The 16,531-nt window shown below is 39.8% G+C and overlaps 1 protein-coding gene across 6 annotated transcripts in view; it reads right to left on the minus strand.

The window, feature by feature from the left end:
- PTAR1 (protein prenyltransferase alpha subunit repeat containing 1) overlaps positions 1–3,732 on the minus strand; it is a 50,959-nt gene extending 47,227 nt beyond the window's left edge. For 2 of the 6 annotated variants that reach the window (XM_063649594.1, XM_054501693.2), the window contains exon 1: positions 3,538–3,720. In XM_063649594.1, the coding sequence (XP_063505664.1) occupies positions 3,538–3,623 (86 nt within the window). In that variant the 5' untranslated portion in view covers positions 3,624–3,720. Of the gene's footprint in view, positions 1–3,537 lie in introns of all 6 variants that reach the window. The other 4 variants (XM_054501689.2, XM_054501692.2, XM_054501696.1 and 1 more) reach the window with 4 other exon arrangements.
- Positions 3,733–16,531: the final 12,799 nt, after the last annotated feature.

A 16,531-nucleotide genomic window follows, 5' to 3' on the forward strand; every position in this document is an offset into this window, starting at 1 on the left:
TCCCTGTTGTTATTCTAAGTACCCTTCTTACTTTTTCTGACTCTTTTCATAATCTGTATGCTGACTGCTTAAAGTCCCATTAGGATAGGGACCATGTCTGGTTTGTTGTTTAAACCACCCAGTTTTTAACCCTGTATACCCAGAGACCAGCATTGTGCCTGTCAAATGGAGGTACTCCTTTGCAGAATGTATGAATGGAATGAAAGAAATTAAATGAGAGTCAAGGATCTCCATAATCTGGCCCTACTGTACCTCTCAGCCACAGTTTGCTTGTTTAGGTCAATTCACTGCTCCCTGTGGAGGTCTCTGGCTCCCTCTGAGACTACAAATCCTACCCAGACTTTAATATTCGGCTTAAAACCCACCTCCACTAGCAGCCCTATCCGAGACATAACCAGCCTCCTCTCCACTTCTATTAGACTCCCATAGCACTTGCTCACCATGCTGCTATCCAACTTTTACTATAAACTACTTTGGAGGGTTAATTTACTGTTCATGCAGTTAGTCTTAGGTCTCATCTACACCTGCACTGTGCATCACAATAGTCACTGGGCACATGGAGCCACTACGTACAAATCCATTTAAATTAAATAAAATTTAAAATTTGGTTCCTGTTCATATTAGGGACATTTCAATTGCTCAATAGCTACTATGGCTAGTGGCTACCATATGGAACAGCACAGACACAGAAAATTTCCACCATTACAGAAATTTCTGTTAGTGCCTTGAGTTCAAGAACTGTATTTTAAACTTCTATTTCACACAGTAAAGATGGTACCCACAACACCTCATAAACAGTGAGTTCAATATTTAATAGAAAAAACAATAACTTGCTGGATAAGATAATTTTAACGTGACTATTTACATTATAAACTGTTGTCTTCTACATTAGCACAGTGTCCATACACTAAGTTAAGGACTATCCCTAGGTCAAGTTTTCAGTTTTAGAGAATCCAATATGATTATCTTATAGTCAACCATACAAACAGCATTTATATAGTATTATCCAGTTTATAAAGTGCTTCATATTCACCAATCATTTCTCCAATATATTTTTGGTGACGAACACAGAGATTCAAGGAAGGTCTAATATTTATTGAGTGGCAACTAAGTACCACTGTGTGAGGTGATTTTCCTGTGTTTTCATCAGCCTCACAAGATCAAGAGTAAACTGAGGCTGAGAGAAGGTACCTATTCACATCATACAGTAACAAAATCCACGTCTCACCACTGCATCCTCAACTCCTTCTGGCTAAATATTTCTACATAAACAAAGTCAGCGTATTTAATGAAGTAGATGTTGGCTAATAAAATTACAACTGATCTTAAGTTTGGAGAAGGAAAACAAAAAATTTTTTTATAATACTGAAAGTGTAATTAGATACAGTAAAGTTAGATACAAACATTACAGATAAACAATGCCTTAAAAAAAAAGAAAAGAAAAGAAACACAGCCTCTTTATTTTGGGAGTAAATGGGCTAAATTAAGGGAAGTGCAGGCAATTTTTAAAAGCCCAAATTATAAGGCACTTAAAAAGATGCATAGTAATATTATTGAAAATAGTTTTACTGTGGGGAATATGTACTCAAATATAGCTGATGACTAGTATTAAACATGAGTTAAGCTATTTAAATGTTTAAGACCTATATTACAAATCATTACATTATTCCGAATATCCAACTTATCTCAAAGTTTTAAATCTCGAATGACCCAAACCCTTATTACTAATAAATTATACATTGAGAATATATTAATGAGGTTTTACAGTAGAAAAAGGATTAGGGAGGGGCATTAAAGTCCTTTAAGAGTTTCCATAAATGTGATCCACAAGAACTGGGACATGTTCCAAACTGCACTCTGTTAAACTGCCAAGCCAATGAACATTCAGTCTTGGTTTCTTCAAATATAACGATGCTCTTTTAGTCTACCTCAAAGAAGAGAACATAAGATGATTACGACATTTTGTATTAGACTTCTAAGCTCTGCTGTAATTTCTTCTAGAAAAATAATACCAGTGATGAACACTCTTCATTTGTCCAACTTTTTTTTTTTTTTGAGGTCGTCTCTTACTTGCACTAAGGCTCCCATTCTCAAAAAGAAATCGAAAGACTGATATACAGCAAGGCATCAAAGCATTCTTTAGAAGGCTCAGCAACCACTATGGATACTGCCAGGAAATCATTCCAAACACTCTCATTTTGAAAAAGGCAGCAGTCATAAGGGGGAGGGAAGTGGATGCTGTCAGAGGTGGCAGGTGTGTTTTGAGGCCAGCAGTGTTTTGTTTTTAATGTGGCACAGTTGCACGTCTCCAATTGTGTGCCACAAGGGAGCAAAACATTCGAGGGCTTCTTAACTGTTTTACAATCATCACCTTGGAGGAAAAGAACACTTTGGTAAGATACAAGTTTGGCAACTTTTTTAGGCAGAAAAGCTGAACCGGTTAGAATACTTAAAAAAAAAAAAAAAATCATGAGTTCCAGTCTAAAGAATAAAATAAAAATAAAATAAATAATAAATAATAAAAAATAAACTAAAAAAATAATAAAAATAAAAATAAACTCCAAAAACAACTAGCTAAAGTGAAAGTAGTGCAGAACTGGATGCCATGTTTCTTTTCTTTGAGGAGGAAGAGGTATGGGAAAGGAGATACATTGTTACTTCTTCCCTACACCTTTGTATAATGTAGATCTCTCTCTCTCTCAATAGCTTTCTTTTCACTCGTTACATAAAAGCAAAGTGTTACAAAAAGCAGACTCTTGCGGTATCTTCCCACAGTACTTCAAGTAAAATGGAAGAGATACATGTGTCAGTTCTGCAGTGTCCCGTTAAAGAGGGCAGCAGTATTGGGATAAAAATGAGTTAACATGCTCCTTGTAACTATGAATCCGCTTATGCTAAAAAGTATCGAGGTTTCATTTGCTTTATCCCAGACTCCACACTGCGCCCACAGAAGCTTCTCGAGAATGTTCTGTTCACCTTCAAAACACAATGTTTTATCGGAGTCACTTTACAATTTTGTGGCAAGTAAGGCGAAAGTCAAAAGCAGCCTCAAACCACCTTTAGTTAGTAAACTGAGGGGTTTGAGGCTCATTAAGAGTAAGAGGATCGGTTACCCCCCCTTGCCAACGTCCGGGATAAATCTCAAGAGTTGTGTTTACAAGGCATACACGGACCCACATTGTTGTGTGCGCTCATGTACCTTAAACACAGGAAGGATGTCGACCTACGGAGGAAGTCTCTGGAGTTTCGTGAACTCCTATGAAAAGGTGGAGAAGGAGAGAGAAAGTAGTTCCGTTTTGATTTTTTGAGGTCACTTCTAGGGACTCGACCGCGAGCGCGTCCCGGTAGCGGAAAGCCCGGCCAGCGGCGGCCGACAACGGTCCCGCCCGACACGAGTCTGCCTCCTCCCTAGAAGGGCGCGTGGGCCAGGACCCGCGGTCCGCCCGCCGCCTGAGGTCGGGTGGACGCTTGGCCCCGCCCCCGCCCGCTCCCGACGACCCTCGGAGGCGGCGGAGGCGGCGGAGGCGCGCGACTCACATGTGCGGGTTCCTCCTGAAGGCGTTAGTGATGTCCTTCACCACCCGCTGCACCAGCACCGCCACCTCCTCGCTGGTCTCGGCCATGTTGGCGGCGGCCGCGACAGTTCGGGCGCGCCTCCGCGTGAGCCGGGCAGCCGGCGGCAGTTCCGCGGAGAGCGCGCGCGCGCGCGCGCGCCGGCTAGGCCGCGCCCCCGCCGCCGCGGCCGCCGCCGAGCACTTCCGGGTCAGCCGGTCGGCGGCCTGGGCGTGGAGTTAGCTAGGGCTGGTGGCCTCTCAGTGAGTGGAGGAGTTTGCCTCCGCGCGGGTAACGGAGTTGCTAAGCGTCAGAGAAGATGCTGCACATTTGTTTGCAAAGTTCTCTCAGGCCGCCGATTTTCTCATTTTAATTTTTAGGCCAAACCTCAAGACACACTCCCAGAGAGTCAGACACCTTCCTGAACCCCCCCAGCCAGGTGCCCGGGCATTCCTGAAGGAATGTTCAACTGAGGGTGCAGGGCCTATTAACAGTTAGTCCCGGGCGTTTTTCAGAGCTTGTCCGCTTTATTTTCCCAGCCTGAGAGATGAAGAGGTCCAGAGGCATTGCGGCGGAGCGAGTCCCTATTTGACCGTGTTGGTGACCTCCTTTCTAACTGTGTCAATTTTTGTCTCTGAACTTGAAAGCAGCCTTTTTAAAAAACATTAATTAAAATTCTTAAATTTATTAAAGGAAGAGAAAGGAAAGGGAAGGAAAAGTTATTTGCCATCTGTATGTAGGAAGTAGAAGTGAAATAGTTTTTAGATTTTTCGACTTCATTTTGTACTGCATTTGGTAGCCTTTGCGTCAATTTTGGAATTTAAAAAAAAGGATCAAGACTCTGACAGGGTTTGTTCATAATAGCAAAGATAAATTTTTGTAGGAAAAACGAGCTTTCTAGTTTATTTAGGATTTTGAAATGCCATAACTAAAATTTTTGTGTATCAGGTTTTCTTTTGCCCCTCTGTGGTAGAAAAATCTGGCTGTCTTTGGTTCAGTTTTATTCTTCCACCCTTGAAATCTGGCCAGGTGCGGTGGCTCGGGCCTGTAATCCCAGCACTTTGGGAGGCCGAGGCGGGCGGATCACGAGGTCAGGAGATCGAGACCATCCTGGCTAACACGGTGAAATCCCGTCTCTACTAAAAATACAAAAAAAAAAAAAAAAAAAGCCGGGCTTGGTGGCGGGCGCCTGTAATCCCAGCTACTCGCCACTGCACTCCAGCCTGGGCAACAGAGCGAGACTCCGTCTAAAAAAGAAAAAGAAATCTGTATCTTTAAAAAACTATTAAAAAAAAAAAACTCGTGGTGTGTTTAATGTGAACATATGCGGAGCGTTTGAAGTAGTTTTTATGACTGTAAAAGTAAAAGCTATCCATTGCATGTAAAGTGAATGAGAAATATAAACGAAAAACATAAATTTACTATACTCAGTGGCCAGTATTTCCTGTGGGTATGTTTATAAAGGCTGGAGTTGGCCTTCTGGTTGTAAAAGAAGTGAGATAGGACCGGGCGCGGTGGCTCACACCTGTAATCCCAGCACTTTGGGAGGCAAAGGTGGGAGGATCACGAGGTCAGGAGATCGAGACCATCGTGGCCAAGACAGTGAAACGCCGTCTCTACTAAAAATATAAAATTAGCTGGTCGTGGTGGCACGTGCTTGTAATCCCAGCTACTTGGGAGGCTGAGGCAGGAGAAGCACTTGAACCCGGAAGTAGGAGGTTGCAGTGAGTGGAGATCGCGCCACTGCACTCCAGCCTGGCGAGAGGGCAAGACTCCATCTAAAAAAAAAAAAAGAAGTGAGATAGAAGTTTCACAAAATTGTAGCCAGCAAGGTGGGACAGGATTAAGAATTAGTAAAATCGGCCGGGCACGGTGTCTCATGCCTGTAATCCCAGCACTTTGGGAGGCCGAGGCGGGTGGATCACCTGAGATCAGGAGTTTGAGACCAGCCTGGCCAACACGGTGAAACCCCGTCTCTACTTAGAATACAAAATTAGCTGGGCGTCGTGGTGCATGCCTGTAGCTCCAGCTACTTGGGAGGCTGAGGCAGGAGAATCGCTTGAACCCGGGAGGCGGACGTTGCAGTAAGCCGAGATTGTGCCCTGCACTCCAGCCTGGGCAACAAAAGCGAAATTCCATCTCAAAAAAAAAAGAAAAAAGAAAAAGAGTTAGTAAAATCAAACAAAATTTAACCGATAACAAGTTCTGGAGTGAAGCAGTAAAAAGAGTGGAATGTGTGTTTAGATTCCAAGGCAAAAGACAACTTTAAATATCCTGATTAAGAATGTAAGACCAGTTCTTAAATTAAAATTCTTAAACTTAGTAAGTTTTCTTAATCAGGATCTTGCATCCTAATGGCAGTGGGAAATAAATCCCAATTTCTGGAGGCAGAGATCAAAGCAGCACACTCAGAAATAATGATTTTCCCCGAAAGGCTTTAACAGGGAAAAAAGCAAACTATGTCCCCAAATTTTGTTGTAAAACAACTATTTCAGAAACAGAATTCCTCTGTATGATTCTGTGTATGCCCTCTCCACACGCAACCTCTTTATAGTCATTTGAAAGGCATGCATTGTATCTTGTTTCCTCTAAGAATTCACAAATTGTTTCACCCCAATTATTAAGAATCTACTATGTTTAGAACTTGTTTTTGTTTTTTTTTTAGAATTGGAGCATAATTAGAACTCTGAGCCAACTCTCTAATTTTACAGATAAGAAAACTGAAGTCCAAAGAAGTTAAGATTTGAAATTCATGAATCCTCAATAATGATATATATGTATACAAGAATAGGGTACAATAAATTCAGCGTGATTTTGTCGAAGGACTACAAGATTTATGTTCATTTATTGATAATAAAATACGTAAATAACTTAAATGCCCAATGAGAGGGGATTGATTAAATTATAAATTTATATGGTAAGATGCTATTTAGTATTTGAAAATCACATTATAACTAGAAGAATATATACCAAGGTGTCAGAGGTATTTTCATAGGACAATTTGACTATGTAATGTAATGTAAAGAGCAAAGTAACACTTGTAATTTAAGAATTTTTATTTTTTTGAGACGGAGTCTCACTCTGTTGTGCAGGCTGCAGTGCAGTGGTACAGGTTCAAGTGATTCTCCTGTGTCAGCCTCCTGAGTAGCTGGGATTACAGACACACGCCACCACACCTGGCTAATTTTTCTGTTTTTAGTAGAGACTGGGTTTCACCATGTTGGCCAGGCTGGTCTCGAATTCCTGACCTCAACTCCTGACCACCCACCTTGGCCTCCCAAAGTGCTGGGATCACAAGCTTGAACCACTGCACCTGGCCTCAGAAAAATTTTTTAAAGTATATATTAATAAGGAGCTGATATATTTGTTTGTTAATTAGCCAACTATCTTAAGTGACCATGTCTGTTATTATCATTTACATGGTTGTGAATATATTTTGACAATCTTCCTACCCACTCCCAAAAACCACACGTTTCTTATTTTAGAAGACTAATTGATGATAGAGGAAAATGTGGATATGTAATGACCAAAACAAGTACCAAATAGAAATACAATACAATATAATCCTAATTTCATATATACAGTACAAATTGTATGTAATATAGATATAATTGTACATATATATAAAATAGATGGGGGGATACAAACTAAAATGTTAACAATGATTATCTCTGTATGATAGAATTGAGATAATTAAGACCAATAAATATATATTCTTTATATGTTTCTGGATGTCCCAAACTTTTACAATGAAAAACCTAATGTATGTCTTGAGGACCCTGGGGGGAACGAGGACAGCGAGGTAGTTTTAGTGACTTTTGTGAAGAAATGAAGATGCCTTGTCATCCATTTCCATCTTTGCCTTGTATTATTCTGCTTACATTACTGACATGCTGTTTATTACTCCATTTATTTTTATTTGAATCTCATTTTCTGATAACATTTTACAAAATAGAATTCAAATAGTACTAAATATGTTCTACCATATGCTAGCTATTATTACAGAAAGAACAGTCTTATTTCCTGCGTTACAAAAATTAAGTAGCCAAGTGCAGAGGCACACTTCTGTAGTCCTAGCTACTCCGGAGGCTGAGAGGATTGCTTGAATCCAGGAGTGTGAAGATCAGCCAGAGTGACATAGTGAGACCTCATCTCAAAAAAATTAATGCCCAATTTTGAATGGCTTATTATATTGTCATTGTGGTTACCTATATCTTAAATTTTGCCAGACCTCAGCCCTATCCACTATCTTAAAATCTAAAATTTAAGAACTTAGTAGCAAAGAAATAGGAGAAGGGTAACAAAATATTAACCAAGAAGCCACAATATTGATGTGTTTTATGAATTCTTAAGAAAAATCAACAGGAATGATAACCATCTTTAAAATTTTTATTAGGCTGGGCGCGGTGGCTCACACCTGTAATCACAACGCTTTGGGAGGCCGAGGCAGGCAGATCACGAGGTGAGAAGATCGAGACCATCCTGGCCAACATTCTACTAAAAATAAAAAATTTAGCCGGGCATGGTGGCAGATGCCTGTAGTCCCAGCTACTTGGGAGACCGAGGCAGGAGAATGGCGTGAACCGGGGAGGCGGAACTTGCAGTGAGCCGAGATCTTGCCACACCACTGCACTCCAGCCTGGGCAACAGAGTGAGACTCAGTCTCTCAAAAAAAAAAAAAGAAAGAAAGTATTAAAGATTATTTCAAGAAAAGGAATAGAACTTAATAAATATACTTTAAAAGATATGTACATTAAACTTAAGATATTTGTATACTCTTTGCCTTGGTGTGTTGGTTTATTTCCCCAAGTATGACTTACTATATATTCAAGAACTGTTTAAAAATATACAAAACCACCCATGCATGGTAGTGCATCTATTGTTATTAGTTGATGTTTCTAGCTCTTCATTATTCCAGTTGTTGGGATAAAAATGAGAAAATACATGTGATAGCATCTTTGAGAAGCACTATTCAAGTTATTTATTTCTATGAATAAAAGTGTCATTACTAGTAAATCCATATTAAAACATAATAGTAAACTAAGGCTAAGCTAGATAATTTCAATATGAAACTTGTTGAACACTTTTAAAGATAATTTGTATACTGCAATTATAATTAATCTAGTTAAAGCATGAATGTTTTCTATGCTGACAAAGTATGTAAATGTTAGCAAGATGATAATAATGAAGATGACTTTAAATGACCAGTTTATGCTGATACTAGAACCCATGAAGATACAGGAATAAGGACATTAGTTACATAAATGGTTTTTGTTGCTGAGTAAGTGATGTTTTATTTTATTTGATAGTTCCAAAATATCATCCTTTTCCTTTGCCCTGTTCTTCCTTCCTACCACAGAGGCCCAGGAGACTCATTATGTAATCTTTAGAAAAGAACAGGAGAAAATGTCTAGAGAGAAAGTGCCATTCCAGGATCTGCATATAGAAACAGCTAAGGAGATGGGTATCTCTCAATGATGCAATTAGTTTCTCATGTACAGTACTGAAGATGCCAGATTGTCATAAGAATTTTCTTAGTAATAAAGCCTTTTAATGGATGACTAAATTTTTAAAGTATACAAATATAAGTACATCCTTAAGGTTTTTTTCTGCTTGTTTTTCAGTGTAACTGTGACAGAGGTGAAAGCCATAGACAGGTTCAAACATAACTGGAAATTTAGAAAGGGAGTAGGAACTTCATTTTGGCCACAGTAGAGGTTCAGTCTGAAACCTCTTCAGTAACTATTTAAAAGTAAGACAAGGCTATACCTCCTTTCATCTCCCTTCTAAAGTTAATTTTTCCATTCAGAAATTTCCTAATATACCTCATATCTCAGTTTCTTTCTGTTTCTATGTTTTAAGCTATGTCTGAGATACATCAAAATTATTAACACCAGGCCAACATTACCCATAGGAAATGATGAGCTTTTTTTGTTATTTGATTTATGCCCTTAACTTGTGGAATAATATTTATAGAGACTGATAGTGTGAATTTTAGGAAGGAATGTCAAATAATAAGACTCCAAATGATGGCTTCTGACTTTAAGCACTTTAATTTCTATGGTAAGTCCTCTGAGTCATCAGTGTGCAAAAAGGACAGTACAAAAGATAATCTCTTTGGTTTGTAGGAGGAAGAGGCTAAATACTATCCCTGAGAGGACAAGATGCCAAACAATTTGATTTATTCCATAAATTTTAATGAGTGATACTGTGTATTAGACATTGTGCTAGCTGCTGGGTATTCAATGGTGAGAGAAACAGACATGGTTCGTGCCTTCTGTGGGACTTACAGTCTGATAGAAGAGATAGACAATATTCAAGTAAACAGACAAATATATAATGAAAAATTGTAATAAATGGCACAAAAGGAGAAAGCAGGGTACCATGGTAGATGATAAAAGTGTCAGGGTAAGGACATACCTTCGGATGCTGTAGTCAGAGAAGCCTGCTTTGGGTGGTGATGTTTAAGCTGAAACCTAAAAGATGAGAAGAAACCAGCCCTGTGAAAAGCAGGGAAAGAACCTCACTGGCGATGAAACATTGGGGTGAAGGCCTAAGAACAGAAGAGCTAACTTAGCATGTCTGAGGAATTGAAAGAAGGCCAAATTAATAACTTTTACCAACCTTACAGTGTTTGTAAAGTGATTTCAGATTCAGGAAGGTGTTACCCAAATGACAACAATGAAAGTGACTGCCTACTTCCAATTTTTTTCCATTCTGTATACTCTGTGTTCTTTATTGTACACTGAACAGTTTTCTGGGCTGAATGTTAAATATATTTGCAGAATAAAAACTTATGTATTAGGAAGTATATAGTTAAGGTCCTGTCAGGAAAACAAGTCACACTCTGTATTCTAAGTAAAAAGGGTTTAATATAAGTCATTCGAGGCTTACATACCTGTTGGAAGGGTGAGGTAGCAAGTCAGGGGAACCGTCATCAAATATCTCAGTCTTCAGCAATAAAACAGGGAACTATACCTTGTCCAGAAGCTACTTCAAGTCTCAAGAACCTCTAGGAAGCTCCTACCAGCTCTTTTTATAGCAGCTACTCAAGTATTTCTCAAGAAACTCATCCAGAAGGGTGTCAAACCTCATGTTGGCTCTCTGTACATGCTTCTCCTTGCAACTGTCCCTGGAGAATAATAGTCTCTCTGCTTTCCAAACCTTGTGTTCTTACTAGCAAACTCTGCTATGTTGTGAAGGAGAATTTAGAAAGGAGTAATTATAATGCCTGGGTGACAATCCCAAGTTGCCAACAGACAATTCAGTACAGTTCACTCATTTTGCTTTGGTGAGTGAAAAAAATTGTGAGATTCATTAGGGGTAATGGTAAGAGAAGCCACTGGCGATTGGTCCCTGGATACATGTATTCTGGGTATGGAAAATATGACATAATGCACTGGATTGTGCTTTAGATTGCATATCGATCTTGTAAGACAGCACCACAACCCACATTGTGCTGCCCAATCTAGCACTATATTTGAGACTTCAATAGGTCATTCTGCTGCCTAATTAAGTAAACTGCTTTAGAATGGTGGGGTATGTTATGGTCAGTGAATCCCATGGGTATGAACCCTATTCCTGTGCTCCTTTTATTTTAAAATGAGTTCATTGGTCAAAAATTAGGTATGCTAGTTATGTAGTGTTGTGTAACAAATAAACCTCAAGCTTAGTGGCTTAAAACAACATTATTATTTCTGCCAGTTCTGTGGATTGACTGGGACCAACTGGGCAGTTGTTAATTAGTGTCATGCAGTTACAGAAAGATAATGGCTGGGGCTGAAGTCATCAAAAGCCTTGACTGGCCTAGATGTCTGATTGTTTCTTTACTCACATGTCTGGTGCCGTGGTACTTCTTGTTCTCCCTTTTCAACTGGCATTTCATGCTCCAGGGCTTTTCAGTGCATAGTGAGCTCAGGAAATTATACACAGCAGCTAACTTCCAAGAGGCAGGAAATGAGAGCTCAGGTTGGTTAAGGGTATAGCATCAATTTTGCAATATTAAAATGGTCAAAGCAGTCACAGTACTTCCCCAGAATCAAGGGGATGGAGGAAGTCCCATGGGATAGTATGAAGGTCACATTGCAGAAGAGAATATGGGATAGAAGATGGTGCTTTGCCTGTCTTGAAAAGAAAACCTATCATGTGTTAATTGGGGTACTGTACTAGGCTGTTCTTGCATTGCTGAAAAGGAATACCATAGGGTGGGTAATTTATAAAGGAAAGAGTTTTAATTCACTCATGATTCCACAGCCTTTACAGGAAGCATGATGCTGGCATCTGCTTGGTGTCTGGGGAGGCCCCAGGGAGCTTACGATCATGGAGAAGGCAAAAAGGGAGCAGATGTCTCACATGGTGAGAGCGGGAGTAGGAGAGAAAAGGGGGAGGTTCCACACACTTCTAAACAACCAGATCTCATGTGAACTCAGAGCTAGAGTTCCCTAATGAAGGGGATAGCACCAAACTATTCATGAGGGATCTGTCTCCCACGATCCAAACAACTCCCACCAGGCTCCACCGCCAACACTGGAGACCACATTTGTTTTTTAAAAAAACTGTTTTTATTTTTATTTTTTGTGAATACATAGTAGTTATATGTATATATTAATGGGGTAGGAAATGACATTTCAACATGAGATTTAAAGGGCACACATATCCAAACCATATCAGGTATCATGATTGTAAACAAGGCATTCAGTATATCTATGGATAGTGATGAAGAAGAAACTGGGGCAGGAAAACGTCAAATTGCTGTCCTGATGATGGAAGAATCCATTGTAAACAACCTGCCATCAGGTAGCTTGTTGGTTACTTTTGGTCCCTGTTGTTGAAAGCTTGGGCACCTAGCAATGACTCTAACAAGATCAGCTTTGCATGGGGGTTGGAGGGGGAACAAAACCTGCATTATTGCACGTAGGTATAATCTCTATGGCCACTATCATCATGAGCCCATAAAGCAAACATTGTCATGGCTAGGGAAAGAGGCTAATTATCAGCCATCGAATAGAACACTTTGTCCTGATTATTGAACATTTTCTGCAATGGATGGCCTTTTTTGAGTATTCATATGGAACACAAATAACACCAGAATCTATGCCTATTCAGAGAGGTCTCTCCTCATACCTCTTCCCCAAACTTCTTTATCATCAATTACCAAATTTTGCTAATTCCTGTATAATTAGTTCATACATTGTATTAGTCAGGGTTCTCTTAGAGGGAGAGAACTAATAGGATGTATATATATCCTACAGTCTGATGTAGCAGCCCCAGCACAGGAGAAAGATGTAGGCTAGGAGGCTAGGCCCATCTCGTCCTTTGAGTTTTTTTCTGCCTGCTTTATATTCGCTGGCAGCTGATTAGGTTGTGCCCACCAGATTAAGGGTGGGTCTGCCTCTCCCAGCCCACAGACTCAAATATTAATCTCCTTTGGCAACATCCTCACAGACACACCCAGGGGATCAATACTTTGTATCCTTCAATCCAATCAAGTTGACATTCAGTATTAACTGTCACATAAATATACCAGAGTCCCTAACTATCTAAGCAAACTGTTAGCCACTGTCCATGAATCAATGTTGACCTACTCCTCTGCCATGTCTCCTTTTAGTCTAAATGGACTGCTAGATATACAGTCTGAAGTTCTGCCTACTTGGAGAATCTCCCTTCTCAGTTTTTAAAGACTATTTCTGAGTGAGACTGTCATGCTAAAGCCATTCCCTTTTGGGTAGTACCAACATATTGTGGAGAGCTGTTTGGAAACCAAACGAGGCACAAATTTTCTCTTCCTCAGTCACATGTCATAGAGAATTCTCCATGAGGCCATATATGTAGATTGAGGGAGAGATATCAATGCAATAGGAGTAAGTACAGTCATTCCTCAGTATCTGTGGAGGATTGTTTCCAGGATCCCCGTGGATATGAAAATCTGTACATGCTCATGTCGCTTATATAAAATGGCACAATATTTGTGTATATCCTATGCACATCTTCCTACATATTTTGTTTTTATTTTGTTTTTTGGTTTTTTTGAGATGGAGTTCTCTTTTGTTACCCAGGCTGGAATGCAATGGTGCGATATCGGCTTACTACAACCTCCACCTCCTGGATCCAAGCGATTCTCCTGCGTCAGCCTCCCAAGTAGCTGGGATTACAGGCATGTGCCACTACTTCCGGCTAATTTTTTGTGTTTTTAGTAGAGACGGGGTTTCACCATGTTGGCCAAGCTGGTCTCAAACTCCTGACCTCAGATGATCCACCCTCCTTGGCCTCCCAAGTGCTGAGATTATAGGCGTGAGCCACTGCACCCAGCCTATACTTTAAATCATCTCTAGATTACTTCAAATACCTAATAAGATGCAAATGCTATGTAAATAGTTGTGATACTATATTGATTCTTTTAATCTGTATTCTGTTTTTATTTTTTTCTGAATATTTTTGATCATCATTTAGTTGAATCCAGGAATGCAGAACCCACTGATACTGAGGGTGTCTGGGTCACTTACTCTTGCAACTTGTGTCTTTGGGAACTGCTTGAGCCTGATCTTGTATATCTCATTTACAGCATTGTGGTCCTGAGTCAGGTAACACCGTAGCTCTCTATGGAAAGCTCGTGTCACATGACTAGTTAGTGTTTCTTAGTCAGATATTCAGTCCTGGGGGCCCAGTAGCAACCCCGGAACTGTTTCTCAAAAGTGTAATGCTTATCAACAAAAAGGGTTGGCTTTTCCCCCAAAACCCAAGGGGTACTGCTATGGCATTTTTTATTTGCTACTGTTAGAACATTTCAATGTGCTCTTTCAGCACCATTCAATCTGCTGAGTCATATGGCCCAAGATCAGCTTGCATAGAAGCTTAGAGCTGCATAGAAGCTTAGAGCTGCAACAGAAGCTTCTGTTGCTCTGGAACCCATTCAAATCTATGGGTTACTCAGTAAGTGACTCAAAGTCACAATCTGAATCCAAAGTGGCCTGTGTGTCTCCTTCTCAGTGGTAGTGTGCAGGATGAAGCAACTTGCCCTTCACCTTGGTAGAAATGTTGTGCCATGCCCCAACTAATGGACTTCTAGAAACTTCACTAAGGTGGCAGGCCCTTGAATGTTTTAAGGGTTTATCTTCCATCCTCTGTCATGCATGTGTCTAGCAAGATATCTAGGGTACTTCTGGCTAATTCCTGCACACAAAGTTGAATCCCTCAGAGTAATAAAGGAGTAAAAGTCCTCATTATATTCTCATGGACTCCTGTATATATCAAATGCAATTAAACAGTTGTCTAATTAGTTCCATATCTTTATCCATCTACAGAGTGTAAACTTCACAAGGGCTGGAACTGTATTTGTCCTGTTTATTTTATGTACCACTGTGTATGTTGCATTGCAATATAGTGGGCTCTGAGTACTTAAATTGATGGATGGATGAAAGGAAAGGATGGGAAACAATAGGGAAGGGTAGAATAACCTACATGTATAAATGTAATAAAGAAATAGTAAGGGAAGTCACTTGGAATTTAGTCAGAGGCCTAATCATGAGGAACCTTGAGGCCATATTTTGGCAGTGCCGAGGTGGGCGGATCACTAGGTCAGGAGTTCAAGACCAGCCTGGCCAACATTGTGAAACCACATCTCTACTAAAAATACAAAAATTAGTTGGATGTGGTGGCACGTGTCTGTAATCCCAGCTACTTGGGAGGCTCAGGCAGGAGAATTGCTTGAACCCGGGAGGCAGAAGTTGCAGTGAGCCAAGATTGCACCACCGCACTCCAGCCTGGGTGACAGAGAAAGACTCTGTCTCAAAAAAATAAAAAATAAAAAGTAAAAAATTCTGAAGAGTTGGAGCCATTGAAAGCATTTATGCTTCTTTGTTGAAATCCACTCATTCTTCGAGAGTGTTCTTATTAACTTATACATTGTTTTAGTTATACAAAAATATATAAATGCACACACATATGTGTGTATATATATATATCTATGCTTCTACACTCCTGGGTTTTATCACATAACAAAATGAGATAATCCATTTCATCTTTATTGTTGTTTCCCTGGTACCTGGTACAGTTCCTGAATATAGTAAGCACTGCAAATGTAGTGCTGAGTCAGCTGAACAAAGACCCAATTCCACTGCCACCTTTCCCATGAAGCCTTCATTAATCACCTCAGTTCAAAATGCTCTCCTAGAAATAGAAATGCTTTTACACTATTGGTGGGAGTGTAAATTAGTTCAACCAATATGGAAGACAGTGTGGTGATTCCTCAAGGATCTAGAACCAGAAATAGACCCAACAATCCCATTACTGGGTATGTACCCAAAGGTTTATAAATCATTCTACTATAAAGATACATGCACACATATGTTTATTTCAGCACTATTCACTATAGCAAAGACTTGGAACCAACCCAAATGCCCATCAACAATAGACTGGATAAAGAAAATGTAGCACATATACACTGTGGATAAAGAAAATATGGCACATACACACCATGGAATACTATGCAGCCATAAAAAAGAATGTGTTCATGTCCTTTGCAGGGACATGGATGAAGCTGGAAACCATCATTCTAAGCAAACTAACACAGGAACAAAAAACCAAACACCACATGTTCTCATTCATAATTGACAGTTGAACAATGAGAACATATGGGCACAGGGAGGTGAACATCACACACCAGGGCCTGTTGTGGTGTGGAGGGTAAAGGGAGGGATAGCATTAGGAGAAATGCCTAATGCAGATGATAGGTTCATCAGTGCAGCAAACCACCATGGCACATGTATCCCTATGTAACAAACCTGCACGTTCTGCACATATATTCCAGAACTTAAAGTATAACAATGAAAAAAAAAGAAAAAAAAATGCTCTCCTATAATCTTGGACTCCACTGTACTTTGTATAGCCTTTGTTTGGCAATTTTCATATATGACCTTGTTTTACAGTTATTTTTGTAAATCTCTAATATCTTTTTCTAAGTTGAAGTGGTTGTCAGATTCAT

This window comes from Pongo pygmaeus, chromosome 13 (genome assembly GCF_028885625.2).
Source record: "Pongo pygmaeus isolate AG05252 chromosome 13, NHGRI_mPonPyg2-v2.0_pri, whole genome shotgun sequence".
NCBI classification, from domain to species: Eukaryota; Metazoa; Chordata; class Mammalia; order Primates; family Hominidae; genus Pongo; species Pongo pygmaeus.